Source organism: Populus alba, chromosome 10, assembly GCF_005239225.2.
Source record: "Populus alba chromosome 10, ASM523922v2, whole genome shotgun sequence".
Lineage (NCBI taxonomy): Eukaryota > Viridiplantae > Streptophyta > Magnoliopsida > Malpighiales > Salicaceae > Populus > Populus alba.
The window spans coordinates 8,951,724-8,966,737 of NC_133293.1; the positions used below are offsets into that span (position 1 = coordinate 8,951,724).

General features: G+C 34.7%; 2 protein-coding genes across 7 annotated transcripts in view; both read right to left on the reverse strand.

Annotated features, from left to right (window-relative positions):
• Positions 1-2,972: 2,972 nt before the first annotated feature.
• Positions 2,973-4,874, reverse strand: LOC118048844 (probable inorganic phosphate transporter 1-3). Its single transcript, XM_035058668.2, has one exon. It carries the CDS (start codon positions 4,841-4,843, stop codon positions 3,251-3,253), a length of 1,593 nt encoding a protein of 530 aa, XP_034914559.1. The 5' UTR covers positions 4,844-4,874; the 3' UTR covers positions 2,973-3,250.
• Positions 4,875-7,803: 2,929 nt separating this feature from the next.
• Positions 7,804-15,014, reverse strand: part of LOC118048842 (uncharacterized) — a 76,142-nt gene continuing 68,931 nt past the window's right edge. The window contains exons 1-5 of one of the 6 annotated variants that reach the window (XM_035058666.2): positions 11,649-11,947; positions 11,447-11,565; positions 11,105-11,297; positions 10,826-11,002; positions 7,946-8,769 (exon numbers count right to left, since the gene is read on the reverse strand). In XM_035058666.2, the coding sequence (XP_034914557.1) occupies positions 8,704-8,769; positions 10,826-11,002; positions 11,105-11,272 (411 nt within the window). In that variant the 5' untranslated portion in view covers positions 11,273-11,297; positions 11,447-11,565; positions 11,649-11,947 and the 3' untranslated portion in view covers positions 7,946-8,703. Of the gene's footprint in view, positions 8,770-10,502; positions 11,029-11,104; positions 11,298-11,446; positions 11,566-11,648; positions 11,948-15,014 lie in introns of those variants that run through there. The other 5 variants (XM_035058665.2, XM_073411815.1, XM_073411818.1 and 2 more) reach the window with 5 other exon arrangements.

The window sequence follows — 15,014 nt, forward strand, 5'->3', positions numbered from 1 at the left end:
GTGCTACAATCTGGTTTCTGTACCCTCAGCAACTATTTTTGTCTTCCACTTTCGTTATTTGGCAATAGAAGTCAAATTTTTTCACGAAGGCATCCATACACCTGTCACCATTTTAACCGGTATTATTGGTGTCTTATGATGTTTTAGTTACTTTAGTTTCTAAAATAAGGGTGGCCATTGACTTTTGAGTAGTGGCTATAAGCTTCAACGTTAATTACTGTTCAAAGTTCTGCCTTAAATTTTTTTATAAAACAATATTGTTATGGTAAAAGAAAAGGATTAGTTTTTTTCATTGAACGAACCTGGTTAATACCTGAAGTCACCCATGAGTACAAGTGATAATTTTTTATTTGATTAGGTTATTTTTACAAAAAAAAATAAAATCAAATTGATTTTTAAAAAAACAAAACCGAACTAAAACTGGTTCATATCAACTGGTTTCGATTTGGTTTTTTAGGATAAAAACCGGTTCAAACTGGTTTGACTTAGTTTTTTTAGTTTGAATTCGATTCAGTTTTTTTTTGTTTCAAGCTTATAAAACTGAAACCGAATCGAACCAGTTGATTTTTTCAAAAATTTAATCGGTTTTCTCGATTTTTTAATTTTTTTGCTCACTCCTATCCATCAGTTTGACTTGTTACCACTGTTCTTGTAACATTGAGAAAAAGTGTGATTCCTCAAAGGTCTCTCGTTCACGCTAGAACATTGTTTTGTGCCTAATATAATTACGAGGATTGTGGTTGAATAGATCAAGTTTTAAATTTTCTTCTTAGAAGTCATTATTTAAAGTTTTATAAATTTTAAGACAACTAAAAACTTATATGATCGTTAATTTAAGGATTCATGAAATTAATTGAGGTATATGCAAGCTAACACAGACATACATGTTAATAAAAAAAAAAAGTTTGGTGCCCAATATATCGTCTTCATTCTCTTCAAGAAAAAAGTTCATCTTTTGCAAGTGAGAAATTGGTCCCATTTCAAACTTTGAAAATGTAGAGCACGTATTGCACGGGGAGTCAGGAGCCAGCATCTTTAAGCAACATGCATCCTTTTAGTCTTAAAGTTTCAAGAAAACCCTATTGATATACGCAATAGGCCAACAAAAGCATCGTCAAAACAGAGGAGAAATGCAGAGTCTTTGTCCAAATCAGTAGACCTTCAAATGAAAGTAGTGGGGAAGTGATAAAAGTCTAAAGATGGGATGGGTCTAGGTTTTGGACCAGCAACCACCAAAGCGCTGGGATAAGCTTGGCTGCTTGCTTACTCTGTAACTTGGAGACACGTGTCTCCTTTTGTTGACTTTGAGGTGGTGGGTGGTTAGCCGTTTGACGATATGGACATGTGGAGCTGTCGGAATAAGTTTGGCCTTAAGAAAAACACATAATAGTGTGCAAGCAATTTTATACTAATCGGGTATGATGTAGCTAAAAACAAATGTTGATCCATGACTACAGAATCCGTACATCACTGAAAGTGAAGAGCAATTGTCTTTGAGTTTGTCATTTAGAGGTTGACTGGTTTGAGTTTCGTAAATTTTATAATTATTGAAGATTTATATATGTATTAATTTTAAGGTTTGTAAGATTAATTGATATACATGCAAGATGGTCTGGACACCCATATTAATAACAAAAATAATTTGGCACTAAGATCACATTTATTTTAATGTTTTAGAAGCGTTTTTGAATAAAATAAATTTTTATTTTGTTTTGTTTTGTTTGAAATAGTATTTTTTAATATTTTTATATCAATTTGATGTGCTGATATTACAAATAAATTTTAAAAAATAAAAAACTATTTTAATGTATTACAAACAAAAAATATTTTAAAAAATAACTGTCATCATAATATCAAGCTCTAAAACATGCTTTTAAGATGTTAAACCAATTATTAAAAAAAATAAAATAAAAATTATTTTGATGTATTATAAAAAAAAAACATTTAAAAAACCAATTGTCATTGTAATATCAAACTCTAAAACATGCTTTAAGATGTCAAACTACTTATTGCCAAATTTATAATATCCAATTTAAAGTTTGACATGAAAAAACTTTGAATTATTGAAATACTGAGTTAATTAGCGTGTACAGAATTAACCTAAATCTATTATTTTTGTTTAAAACAACATGATTTTACTCTTACAAAATTAAATGAAAAATTTAAATGAAGATTCCAAAACCGGGAAAATCAATTCAAGGACTGGCCACCTTTTCCAACACAAGCTCTGCTATTAAGAACACCAACTCACCTCTGCTATCAGCAACCAAATAGAAACTCCCTCTATTAGATAACCTTGTCCCTGGCAATCCACACCTCTCTCTCTTTCTCATCACCATGGCTATGGCTGTGGTCTTGCGAGTGGTGGTCATTTGGCTGGTAGCTAGCTCAATTGTGACTGGCAATAGGGATCCTGGGTTTTATTAATTCTGGTATTAGTTAAGATAGGATCTTTTGATAACTAGAATTTTGATATACCAAGAGCTACAAATCAAGCTGGAGACGGAGTTAAAAAGATTGAGAAATTAGAATAAGCGGGCTGAGCGGGTGGTTGTTTGAGTTTTTCTATGGACAGACATGAGAGATTTAATAATTTTTTTTTCTAATTTGCTTTTAAGAGGAAAATTAGTTCATCCCGTCCTTTAATTGATTTTTGCAGTTTGTTGGAAATCTTGATTTTGCAATTTTCATGTTCATGTTCAGATTTTTCAAAATTTTATTAAGAACTTTTTTATTATTATGCTTATCATCATCAAGAGGTGTTTAGTATTTTTTATTTGAAAATATAGTAAAATAACTAATTTTTTTATTTATTTAAAAATATTTTTTACATCAATACATAAATTAAAAAAACGAAAACATAAAAGCAATTCAAACAATACACTTGTTACATCTTTAACGTTGCTTTCCCCTTTACTTAAAATTTTCCCTCCAATTCTGTCACCACTTGATGCCAAACACAACTTTAGATGTGAAGTAAGAAACAAAAGGAACTCTTTAACTAAATGTATGACGTTAACTGATCGTCAAAACAAAAGCAATAGATTTAAGTATATAGACACGAATCACTTGGAAAGCCAAAACAACTAAAAATAACTAAAAATCAAATCAAATCACACCGAGTGGTTGCCGGTTGAACTAAGACATTGGATATGTAGCGACTACCTCCATATTTATTGCGTTGCACAAGAAGAACGAAGTATTGCATTAAACCCAGAGTCAAATAAACCGAACGAAACCTTGGCTGAAATCACACTGAAGCCTGCTTCTCCCCATCATTTTCGTCAGCGTTCTCCCCTGACAACTCTTCAAGTGATTTACCGTTTGCTTCGGGAACCAATAGAGTAAATAACATTCCAAAGAAGTTAACAACACCGAGCACAATAAGAGACCATTTGACTCCAATACCAGGAGGGTAACCTGCGTCAGTCTTACTTGGGTCTGTGCTTTGTGCAGCATAAAGGAAACCAAATGCACCTATTATAGCACCTGCCTTTCCTGCTGCTGCTGATATACCGTGACAAGTTGATCTTAGCCTTGCAGGGAAAATCTCTGCTGGGACAACAAATGTGGTGGCATTGGGTCCAAAATTGGCGAAAAAAAAGGTCAATGAGTACATGACTACAAACCCAATTCTATTTGGCTTCAAGGTCCAGTGATTGTAAGGGATAGCAAGGGCAAACATAAAAACTGTCATGAAGAAGAAACCCATCATTTGGATAAAGAACCTCCCCAAATGGTCAATGAGTGCCACTGTAAACCAATATCCCGGAACGGTGCTGCAGAGTGCTATAAGAGTTTGAGCCTTTGCAATTCGAAAAACCTCGTGAATCGCATTCATGTTTGCTGCCGGAGGAATCCAGTTGATTGCAGTGAAGATATCCTTCTGGAAAAGATTCTGGCTGTAGAATGCAATGTCCAACAAGAACCATGTGGAAGTGGTTCCTAGCAAATGAAGACCATGTCGCTTGGCAAATTCCTTCGAGAACAAGCCAAAGGAATTGGCAGGTTCTTGGGCTATCCTCTGTACCTTATCTTCCTCTACTTCAATTTCCACGTTCAACACCTTAGACATATCTGACGCTGCTTGTCTTGCGTTTTTGGCAACGAGTGCGGTGTAACGTGCGGTCTCAGGCATTTTCATACGCCAATAGAATGTAAGCCCAGCAGGGACGGCACCGAACATCAAGATTATACGCCAAATGTAGTCAGCTTGAGGAGCAAGTGAGGCTGCCGGATTCTCATGGTATGTTGGGGTCTTGAATGCATGATCAAATGCAGATGACACAATAAGAGCCACAATCCCACCAGCCAAAATCCCAAATCCTTGCATTGCAAACACTGCTGCAATAAATGCTCCACGAGTCTTCTTGTTTGCATATTCAGACATGATAGTGGCTGACAAAGGATAATCGCCACCAATGCCAAACCCAAGCCAGAACCTAAAGAAACAAAGAGTGGCTATGGTTCCGTTAGCAGAGCTTCCAAAGGATAAACCAGAGGCAATAGAACAAAGAACCATGAGAATCAGAGTTAGCCCATAGACTTTCTTGCGTCCCAATTTGTCACCAAGCCAACCAAAGAATAGTTGACCAGCTAAAGTGCCACAAAGGGCGACACCATTAACAGCTGCTGCTACATTAGGAGGTAATGTGCCTGGCTTTGGTGCCCCTGGCTTGGTGTAGTAAATGCGGCCAAGCAATTTGGTAACTAGGGAGATGCTGAAAAGATCATAGGCATCTGTGAAAAATCCCATTCCGGCAATCACGATTGCTGTGAAATGGTACAATTGAGTCTTTGCAACATCGAGTGCGTTAAGGACGACCAATTGGTCCCTAGCCATGCCTAATCCTTTCCACTGTATAACAAATTTCCTGCACAGTAACAGCAAACCAGAACCCCCGTCAGGACATTTGATAAATATAACAAATTCAATTAGCCCAATAATGAATTGAGATGTTTACTTTTCAAATACGACCCACGAGCCTTTACTACATATCAATTGGCATCAGTGTTTTTTTTTTTTTTTTTAAGGAGATTTTTGAGAAGGAGAAAAAAGAAAAGAAAAGGAGCAAAGAGTGACGACCGGATAAAAAAAAAGTATAGGCAGACTAGGAAACCAAGCCCGAAACCAATCAATAAGTGCTCGAAGAAAAAAGAGAGATCAGTTCGTAGGAATTAAAATTGCAATCTCAAAACAATTACCCAGATCTTGGAAATCTTATCTTCCTTGGTTATGCTAATTAACGTGACTCTATCAAGGATAACTAGTGTTGTTTTTTTTGGTTAGAGAGTAATTTACTGTTTGAAAGTAGTGGTAATTTCTATTTTTAGATGCGTTTTAAAAGTTTACTTAAAAAATAATATTAAATTTATAATTTTTTATTATTTTCTGATGGTTTTGGTATGTTGATATTAAAAATAAAATAAATAAATTTAATGTATTTTTTGTGAAATACATTTAAAAAACACCCTATATCATAATAACAAATATAAAAGTGTTGATGTAGAAGTTAGAGTTGGTCAAACCATCTAGATGATGCAAGGGTTTTAACTAAAAAAAATTATAATATTTTATTTATCAAGTTAAACTCCATATTAGGGATTAGTTGCCCCTGGTATCCCATGACAATATGATTTTTTTGAAAATTGATATAGTTTGGTAAATTTTGTGGAAGAATGATATTTTTCAGGTTTGAAAATTATTTGAAAAATAATACAATTTAAAATCAGTTTGTGTTAAAATCTTGTTATTTTTCAAATATTTTTTTAACATGTATTGTTCTCTCAAATTTGTTATTAAACTGAGTTATCATTACAAATTAAAGACCCATAACAATACATACAATCTCTTTAAACCACCTACCAAAATGGGACGAATGAAAGCAAAAACAAAACAAATAACACATTTTCAAAGTAGCAGCAGCATATATTTTAGCTCACTAGCAGTCGAAGATCATGTTATGATCAGCTTTAAGATCTTCATGAAGATAAGGTATCCACTACACATAAAGTGATTTACTTGCTACGTATACCAAAGTGCTCCCACTACTTTATACAGAGAAGCCAGTTCCAAGAAGCAAGGAACTTGTAGTGGCTCATGATGACTCGTCTAAAAAGACAAGACTTCAAAAGACTCAGATATTAGACACAGACTCACGTACCTGCTTCTTCAACTAATTACACCAGTGAGAGAAGATTGGAAAAGGCCGGAGAGGGAGAGAGAGGAGAGGGAGAGATGATTGTTGTTGGGGGTGGAGAGTGGCCAGCTATTTATAAAGGTTTCAACTTTCATGTGATTAACACAAACCCAAAATCAATGCGGCATCTAATTAATGGTATATACCCACTTAATGATAGTCAACTCTTTCACAGGCTTGCCACTTCTCTGTATCCTCTCTGTTAATCACAACCCCTTCTTTATTCTTTATTGAATGGATGTTTTAGCCTTTATATATATATATATATATATATATACTTGTGCCCTTTAAATAGTTATTAATCGTCATCTCTAATTGAGGCGTTGGTACGTTCAAAACAATCATGATCATCATGGTTCGTACATGCTATTCTGAGACCAGCTCGTACAGAGTCTAGACAGCTACAGGCTGATATATTAAAACGTCACCACTTTGCATTGCAAATTCGATGTCGACTCGTTGTGCTTGACAATATTTTATAATTTATCCCGAGGCCTCTTAGAGCTCACAATATAGCAACCCTCCAAGTTTACTCTCGTCTCGTTTAAATAATATGAAATGATTGATGACTGAGCGGCAATCAATTGAACTAAATATAATTAAATTAGTGATTTGAGCTACGAGTTAAATAAAGAGTTTAATTGAAGTATTAATTATTAATTAAAAAGGACATCGGTGATCGCGAAAAGTTATTTCTTGATATTTCTTTCGATTAATATATCTTATAGGTATAGCAACAAGGAAGGGCAAGATGCAAGTCAAAGAGATCTTTCACAGCATATGCCATATTCCATGTCAACCAAAAGCTAAGTCAACACCCTTAAATTTTTGGAATGATAACCTGACGATCTGAATAGAGAGTGTTTGAAAACATGATGTAAATCGTATTTTTATAAAATTAAATTTTTTTTATTAAAATTTAATATGATTTATACATTTTGAATTGTTTTGATGTGCTGATATCAAAATAATTTTTTAAAAATAAAAAAAAATATCATTGATATACATTTCGGCACAAAAAGTTATTTGAAAAACAACTGCTACCACACTGCCAAACACGCTCTTAATTGACTACATGGAAAATCTTGAGGTTGTTTATTTGACTTTCAGATGCATTCTCTTCTAATTATTTTACCTTTAATCTGTTTTTGGGATGAACATTTTACGATGTTAATGAAAACAAGTTTGTTGTGCTATTTTTTACCTTGAAATTTAATTTTTGAGGATTTTAAAAACAATTAGCATAGTAAATTATAAATATTGGTGAAATAATTTGAAAATAAAATAAAATAACATACTTTCAACCCATCATGTTTTAGAAGCACAATATCCATGAAATATTAGGATTACAAAACACTACAATTGATGCTATCGCAAAATAAAACCCCAACCCTGTTCTTCTCCCCTAACAAAAACAAACTCAATATTTTACATCGTGTTTGAAATTATAGTAAATATAAACCATGCTATTTAACTAATTTTGTTATTTCAGTAAAATTTATATGTCATGTTTGAAATCGTGGTAAATACAAATTAATCATGCTATTTCACTAATTTTGTTATTTCAGTAACATTTTAAAATTTATATGCTAATAGCCCACAATTAATAACCTGCATGGTGGACCTTCATCTACATACCATGGGTTGATGATAATGGGTGAAACTTTACTTAGATTATTTTTTTTGTTAAGCAGACGTTCGTTCCCATTATTTTTTTCAAGAAAATATCAGTGATAAATCTTGAAATCAACGGTTGGGTTTTGAAATTACTACCATTCTTGGTGTGAAAAAGAAAAGGAAATACTGATATCTTTTTTTATTTGATTGCAGAAAACACAGTGAAGTTCAATTATATAATTTATAGTCCATAGGAAAGTTTAGGAATCTGTGGTTAAAACTGCGTCTAGATGTGTAGGCATGAAAAAGCTTATGCACAAGCACCTATGATTTTTTTTTTTTTTTTTGTGTGAAATGAATATATTATTTTCACACAACCTGTTAATAAAGAAATATCGATGCGTATTGCAGTAATGTCAACTGTGGGCGCACATCAGCCGGGAATGCAACTGCAACAAGCAAATGTCAAATGCATTTGACATTACCTAATTAAACCAAAATAAAGTGTCCGTTTCGTTAATCTCGTTAATAAAAACATCAGCTTTAATCATCTATGAAGACATTCAAGATGTTACCTTAAGAAAACAACATTTTCAGAAGCTGTCTTATCCTAAACAAAAATGAAGCGCGATTAATTAAGAATGTAGGGACGTCAAGGTACATAGAAAGTCAATGTCTTCTTGTACTCAAGTGGAGAGCGTGACATTTTTAGAGGATGGGAGTAATAAATTTCACATCATAGAACCAAAGTTAAGCGTTTTCTATGGTTAGTTTCTTCGAAGTAGCCTCATAATAATGAAACGAGGATGCTCCGAAAGAATCTCACAAGGAAATGGATGCTTCGAAAGAATTTCTCTGTGGATGTGGACCATGTACTTCGTCTATTTCAAGCTTGCCTAGTGCCAAGGGGTTCTAATATAAATGTCCAAAGCTTAACTGCGAAGAAAAAGGGCTAAGGCCCGAGAAATTGTGAGTGGGATTGCATTTATTAGTAACTAACTTATTCAATTCTCGAACAAATAAGCCCATCCTTACTTCGGGCATGATTTTTGTCCATTCATGATCGAAGCTTTTTGGGCCTGGGGTGTGTGATTGCCGAGAAGCATGTTCAAGTTTACACAGATGAATGAAGAAACACAAGGACGATACTATATTTACACATGAACAGAGAATCAGACACAAATAATAAACAGATGGCAAAAATAGTCAACCTAGAGCTAGAAGGAAGCCAGCAACATCTTGGAAAAAGAAAGGGAGAGAACATTTTAAGTGGGACCCTCCGTCGTCTGCAATATTCTCAATTTCAATCTCAATTTTAAATGAGAAACTTTAAGGGACTCCAGGAACACTTACGATCGCCTCAAAGAGACCTCGAAGTTCAATACCCCATGATGTAATTCATGGATTCCCAAATTTGAAGTAACAAAAGTAGATTTTGTGCCACAATAATCTCAAATAGAACTGTCATAGCCCCACAAGTGATCTAAGATAATGAAGAATAAATTAACTGTCCAAAAGATCAATGTCAAAATCTCACACTAGATTTTCACTTGCACTATAACACGCCATTGGAAAGGTTAAGACTTGAAAGAGAACCCACTCTTTAAGGTCATTATTAATGTTTGTTAGGTACAATGGGCCATTGTAATCTGATATATGCAATGGGATAACGGTCAACTTTGCAGATATATGCTACCACTATTCGTGTAATAGAAGAGATAAGCCTTCTATTCCCCTACGTGGCAGGTGCATCTCTTGTTGAAGCTGGCAAATGCCCGCAAGAAACCTATTTATTTATCTATTTATCGTCTAGATCGATGGGGTAGGTGAAGTCTACCTTCGTACAAGATCCAATCTCGATTATGTTTCCGCGGAAGTATCTACTCGTTACAGAATCTCAAGTATCAAGGTAATAGATGTTATGTTAGAACCTGGCTTTCTGGGCAACTGGGATCAACTTTCAGTAAAAAAGGGGGCATCTATGTCCGTCCTTGACAGACCAACAACCGCCTTTGGGACGTGCTAGAGTCATGTCTGTAGTTCATGGTTTAAATCTTGTGTTTTTTCTAGTTTTCTCTCGTATTACAATATTCGTCAATAATTACATAATTACTGCAGGTTTTTCAAAACAAACTTCTAATGCATGTTGTAAGAAAAAAAAAAAAAAACCGAAGTGCTTGTTCATCAGCCGGGCAAGTTATCTGTTATTCAGCGTTCAAGATAGACAGGTTTGCTGTTAATCTAAAGAAACGCATAAAGAAAGAAGTGAAAGGTAGTCAAGAAAGTAAATAAAAGCTGTAAGATAAATTGAAAATAACGCTAAATTACTTTAGGAATTTTCCATGATTTTTTTCTGCCACGTTGCACATTCCATTTCATTAACAAGTCTCGTAAGCAGTAGATTTGAAGTTCCCACATGTGCTGGTCGATGCTGCGCAGCTTCTCCCTGAAGCTTTCTTATCTTGATCGCTCTCTTTCATAAGAATCGACCAACTCACATGTGCTCAATGGGAGATGTTTATTTTGGGTGTAATCAATATTAAATATCATTATGTGCATGGAATACTCGTATGTGATGCTTATTGAAAAACTAATTGACCAGTTTTCAAGCACTATACCACTCGGAGAAAGCATTATAAGGCAGAGTTGAGGAAACACCACGTAGCTTTTAATGATTCCTAGGTGCTATATCTAGATACTGCCACTCACAACCAAGACTAACTAAAACCTCAACATAAAGCACATACGTGAAAGTCTAACAATGCTGATGAAAGCAAAAAATCAATTATCGGAATCAATAAACCTTCTAATCTGATTTTTCTTACTTCTAAGGAAAAGGAAAGGATAAACGATGAGAAGGAACTCCCCTGGCAATGAAACCTCCACTAAGATCTACACTAACAAATGACCATGGTTCTCCTAAACAAACCACCTAAAAACCTCTTGGAATATTATTTGTAAATAAAACAACAGGTATGTATACGAGGAGCAGGGTGGCCTGCATATACCTTGATTTTATGTGGAATGGTGCCACTCTTAGCTGTAACAGTGCTCCCAACGCCAAATTTTGGCTTCTTCGCTGCGGGTCTCAGTATTTGGAAAGAACATTGTGGATTCTCATCCAAGGTCATCATGGCACCAGCATTGTCAATCTCAGGCAGACAGCTATTTCTCATATCGCTTGCCTGCTTGTTTCATAATCTAACAATTCCTGAAAACCTCTTGGAATATTATTTGTAAATAAAATAACAGGCATGTATACGAGGAGCTGGGTGGACTGCATATACCTGGATTTTATGTGGAATGGTGCCACTCTTAGCTGTAACAGTGCTCCCAACGCCAAATTTTGGCTTCTTCGCTGCAGGTCTCAGTATTTGGAAAGAACATTGTGGATTCTCATCCAAGGTCATCATGGTACCAGCATTGTCAATCTCAGGCAGACAGCTATTTCTCATATCGCTTGCCTGCTTATTTCATAATCTACCGATTCCAAAAAAATTCAGCAGGCCGAATATTAAAACATCACCTAGATCTCATTTTTTTAGTGCATATTGTCCAATGAGTCCTGTGTGCTATATATTCAGAAATGAAAATTTTCAATCATTTAGGCATTAGATGAATGCACTCACCACTTTTATCCATAAGAACAGAGTTTAGGCAGTTTCCCATAAGCCTTGATCCCTAACAAATTCAAATTCCAATCAATATATACATAACAAATCCACTTTGACGTGATAATCTGCTTTGACTGTCCTAACATGCAAAATTCAATTTTGACATTATAGATATGGTTGGGAAAAAAATAATGGGGTTTTATAAAAGGATATTTACCACAAATCTTGATAGGAGCTTCAAGCTCTAGAAGATTGGGCCGCTTCAAGAAAATCATCCTCGAAGTGATGCGAAGTTGCCTAATTTCAGCCTCGGAAAGCTGAACCTAGTTTCCCCCAACTTCAAGCAACCTATTAATGATTCCATCAAGAACAAAAGGCTCCAATTTTATTTTATTTTATTTTGCCTCTGTTAAGTCTTCTGACTAAAATAAAAGGGTGAACAGGATTAAAGGGAATATGATCTCTTTGGGGGTCTGGGTTTCTTAGTAGTGGAGTAAAGAATGAATGGTGTTATTTTGAAAAAAAAAGAAGATAAATGGAAAGCAAGTAGCGAGTGTTTCGAGTAGTAGAAAAGTGGTGGCTAGGCGAAATATTAACCCCAAAAAGAAGCTCTTCCTCGAGAGAAAGAAATACTGATAATTACAGAGATCTTGACGCTTATTTTCTTTGAAAATTTTTAAGCGGGGCGGCAGGCTGCGACCACCCAATTGAAGCATTGTTGCTTTTTTGAAAGTGATGGTGGTGGACCATTGTCCATTGCCACTCGAGAGCCGGGCCGGCCTTATCTCCATCTCATATTCACTTCTTATGCCTTCTCTTTGGGCTGAAAAATTGCTTCCTCTTGGGAGCTCTTTGGTGACCTTGAATATTATCCTCAACCAACCAACACAGAAAAGGGCTCCGAAAAGAGGTGGACATGGTTACTTATGTTCTGTTTGATTTAAGATACGAGTGTTAAAAGATAAAATATTAAAGATGTAAAAAGTGATTAAAGGATAAAATATTGAGAATATTGCATTCCCGTGTAATAACTATGTATAATGATGGAATCCAATAAATTTAAATTTAAAATCAAAATTTTAATTATAATATTTATTTGTGGCGCCTATTGATTGTTTGTAAAGAAATAATAGTTAGAAAAAAATAAAACTTGCACTAGTCTTAAAAATTTGGACCGAAACTGTCTAAGGAATAGAAAACCGTGACCAATGTCAAATATTAGAAAAAAGAAATGGTTATTCACGTGGATACAATTTTGGTGCCTAGAGAAATAAGAAAACTTCATCACACAATTTTCCGTGAATTTTTTTTTCCTGCCAGGTGTGTAACTTTCATGTCCATCTTCATTTATAAAGTTTTCTAGCAAACAAATATTTCTTATAAGATCAGCTATATAATCTCTAGAAGATGAAAAAAAAAAGGGACGAATGAAACAAAAACAAAACAAATAACACATTTTCAAAGTAGTAACAGCATATATTTTAGCTCACTAGCAGTCGAAGATCATGTTATGATCAGCTTTAAGATCTTCATGAAGATAAGGTATCCACTACACATAAAGTGATTTACTTGCTACGTATACCAAAGTGCTCCCACTACTTTATACAGAGAAGCCAGTTCCAAGAAGCAAGGAACTTGTAGTGGCTCATGATGACTCGTCTAAAAAGGCAAGACTTCGAAAGATTCAGATATTAGACACAGAGACTCACCTGCTTCTTCAACTAATTACACCAGTGAGAGAAGATTGGAAAAGGCTGGAGAGGGAGAGAGAGAGAGAGAGAGAGAGAGAGAGAGAGAGATGATTGTTGTTGGGGGTGGAGAGTGGCCAGCTATTTATAAAGGTTTCAACTTTCATGTGATTAACACAAACCCGAAATCAATGCGGCATCTAATGGTATCTACCCACTTAATGATAGTCAACTCTTTCACAATCTTGCCACTTCTCTGTATCCTCTCTGTTAATCACAACCCCTTCTTTATTGAATGGATATTTTAGCTTTTTTTTTTTTTTTTTTTATATATGTATATATACTTGTGCCCTTTAAACAGTTATTAATCGTCATCTCTAATTGAGGCGTTGGTACGTTCAAAACAAACTGAGGTGTTGGTGGTCTATTTACAAAAGAATTTATGGTCAAGTACCATAAAGTTACAGTGATCAAGATGGAAATTGCCCGCCCTCCTCCTGGTAAACTAGCTGGGAAAGTAGAAATCAAGGGATTTCCAGGATTCTGACCAATGCGAGAGCCATAGACAAACCATGGAGTCCTCACTAACGATGAAGTTGCTCGAAAAGACTTGCCTTTTAGCAACCGCCTGGAGTCCATCCATCCTTCCACTCCACCTTGATCCATTCTTAATTACAAATAGTTTGTATAAAAACATAACGTAAAACTTGGGGATTCCTTCATCCCTTTAGATAATTCTCATTTCGTTATCGTCATCCTATTTTTTAATCTAACCAAGGAGGCCTGATTCTATGGGACAGAATTCATCTCAGAGAGCGCATTTTCTCATCCTCTACTCTCCAAAAATAAATAAATAGATTAGTGAAGACCGAGGAGTAAAAGAAGTTCAAAGGGAGTTCAGGGAATGTAACCGTGAATCAAATACTTTGTTGACCCCATCATGAAAATGATCACGCAGTTATTTTCTGAGATATACTTGTATTTTGTTTTTTTGTTTAAAAAATGTTAAAAAGAAATTAAAAAAAATAAAAAATCTTTATTTTTTATGCGTTTCTAATTAAAAAAACTTTTAAAAATAAATGCTACCATAATTACATATTAATGCGTTTTATTTATAGTTAAATGATTAGAATTTAGGAGTACTGAGTTTGCCGCAAGCAATACGAGGGATTTTCAGAGCACCTCGTCCCTCTTGTGTGCAACGATATATAACCTTAACAACTACTCACTGACTTTAAAAAATGAACGTCAACGTGTTATTATAGTAATGTTGCTTGTAAGGAAGGAGACAGTACAAGTAAGGTACAGATAAGTTGCCCTTACGGGTCCCACCCTAACTTGAAAGTTATCGGTTTATTTGATAAGCCATTCGAGGCTCTCCAATTTATTAATTTTCTCCCTAAAGTTAGGGTAGTTCTATTGATTGTTCATTCTGTCTTAAATGTTGATTGAGTGCTTAGCAGTCATGATCATCATGTCCGTACATGCTATCCTGAGACCAGTTCGTACAGAGTCCAGACATTTACAGGCTGATATATTAAAAGGATGCCCACTACCACCACCACCATTGCAAATTTGATGTCGACTGGATATGCTTGCAATATTTTATAAGTTTATTTTTCGCATCAGATTAATTTTTCCGATCCTAACACGGATATTGCAAGTTAAATATGCAATATGCAGTTATGTAACTTTTTTAAAGATTAATATAAATACTCAAATTAATTTATACATATTTTAATTAATTTTACATATCCTAAAATTAATTATCATTTAACCATAATTTAATTCTTAAGTAAATTTAAAATTTATAAAGCTAATCATGAAAATCCACAACGGCTAAAGTCTATAGGCATCGGAGTTGTGTCATCGCATCATAATTTAGAACACCAGCA

Excerpts from the sequence above, each read along its gene's own strand:
- LOC118048844 (XM_035058668.2), bottom strand. The coding sequence starts at position 4,843 with ATGGCTAGGGACCAATTGGTCGTCCTTAACGCACTCGATGTTGCAAAG.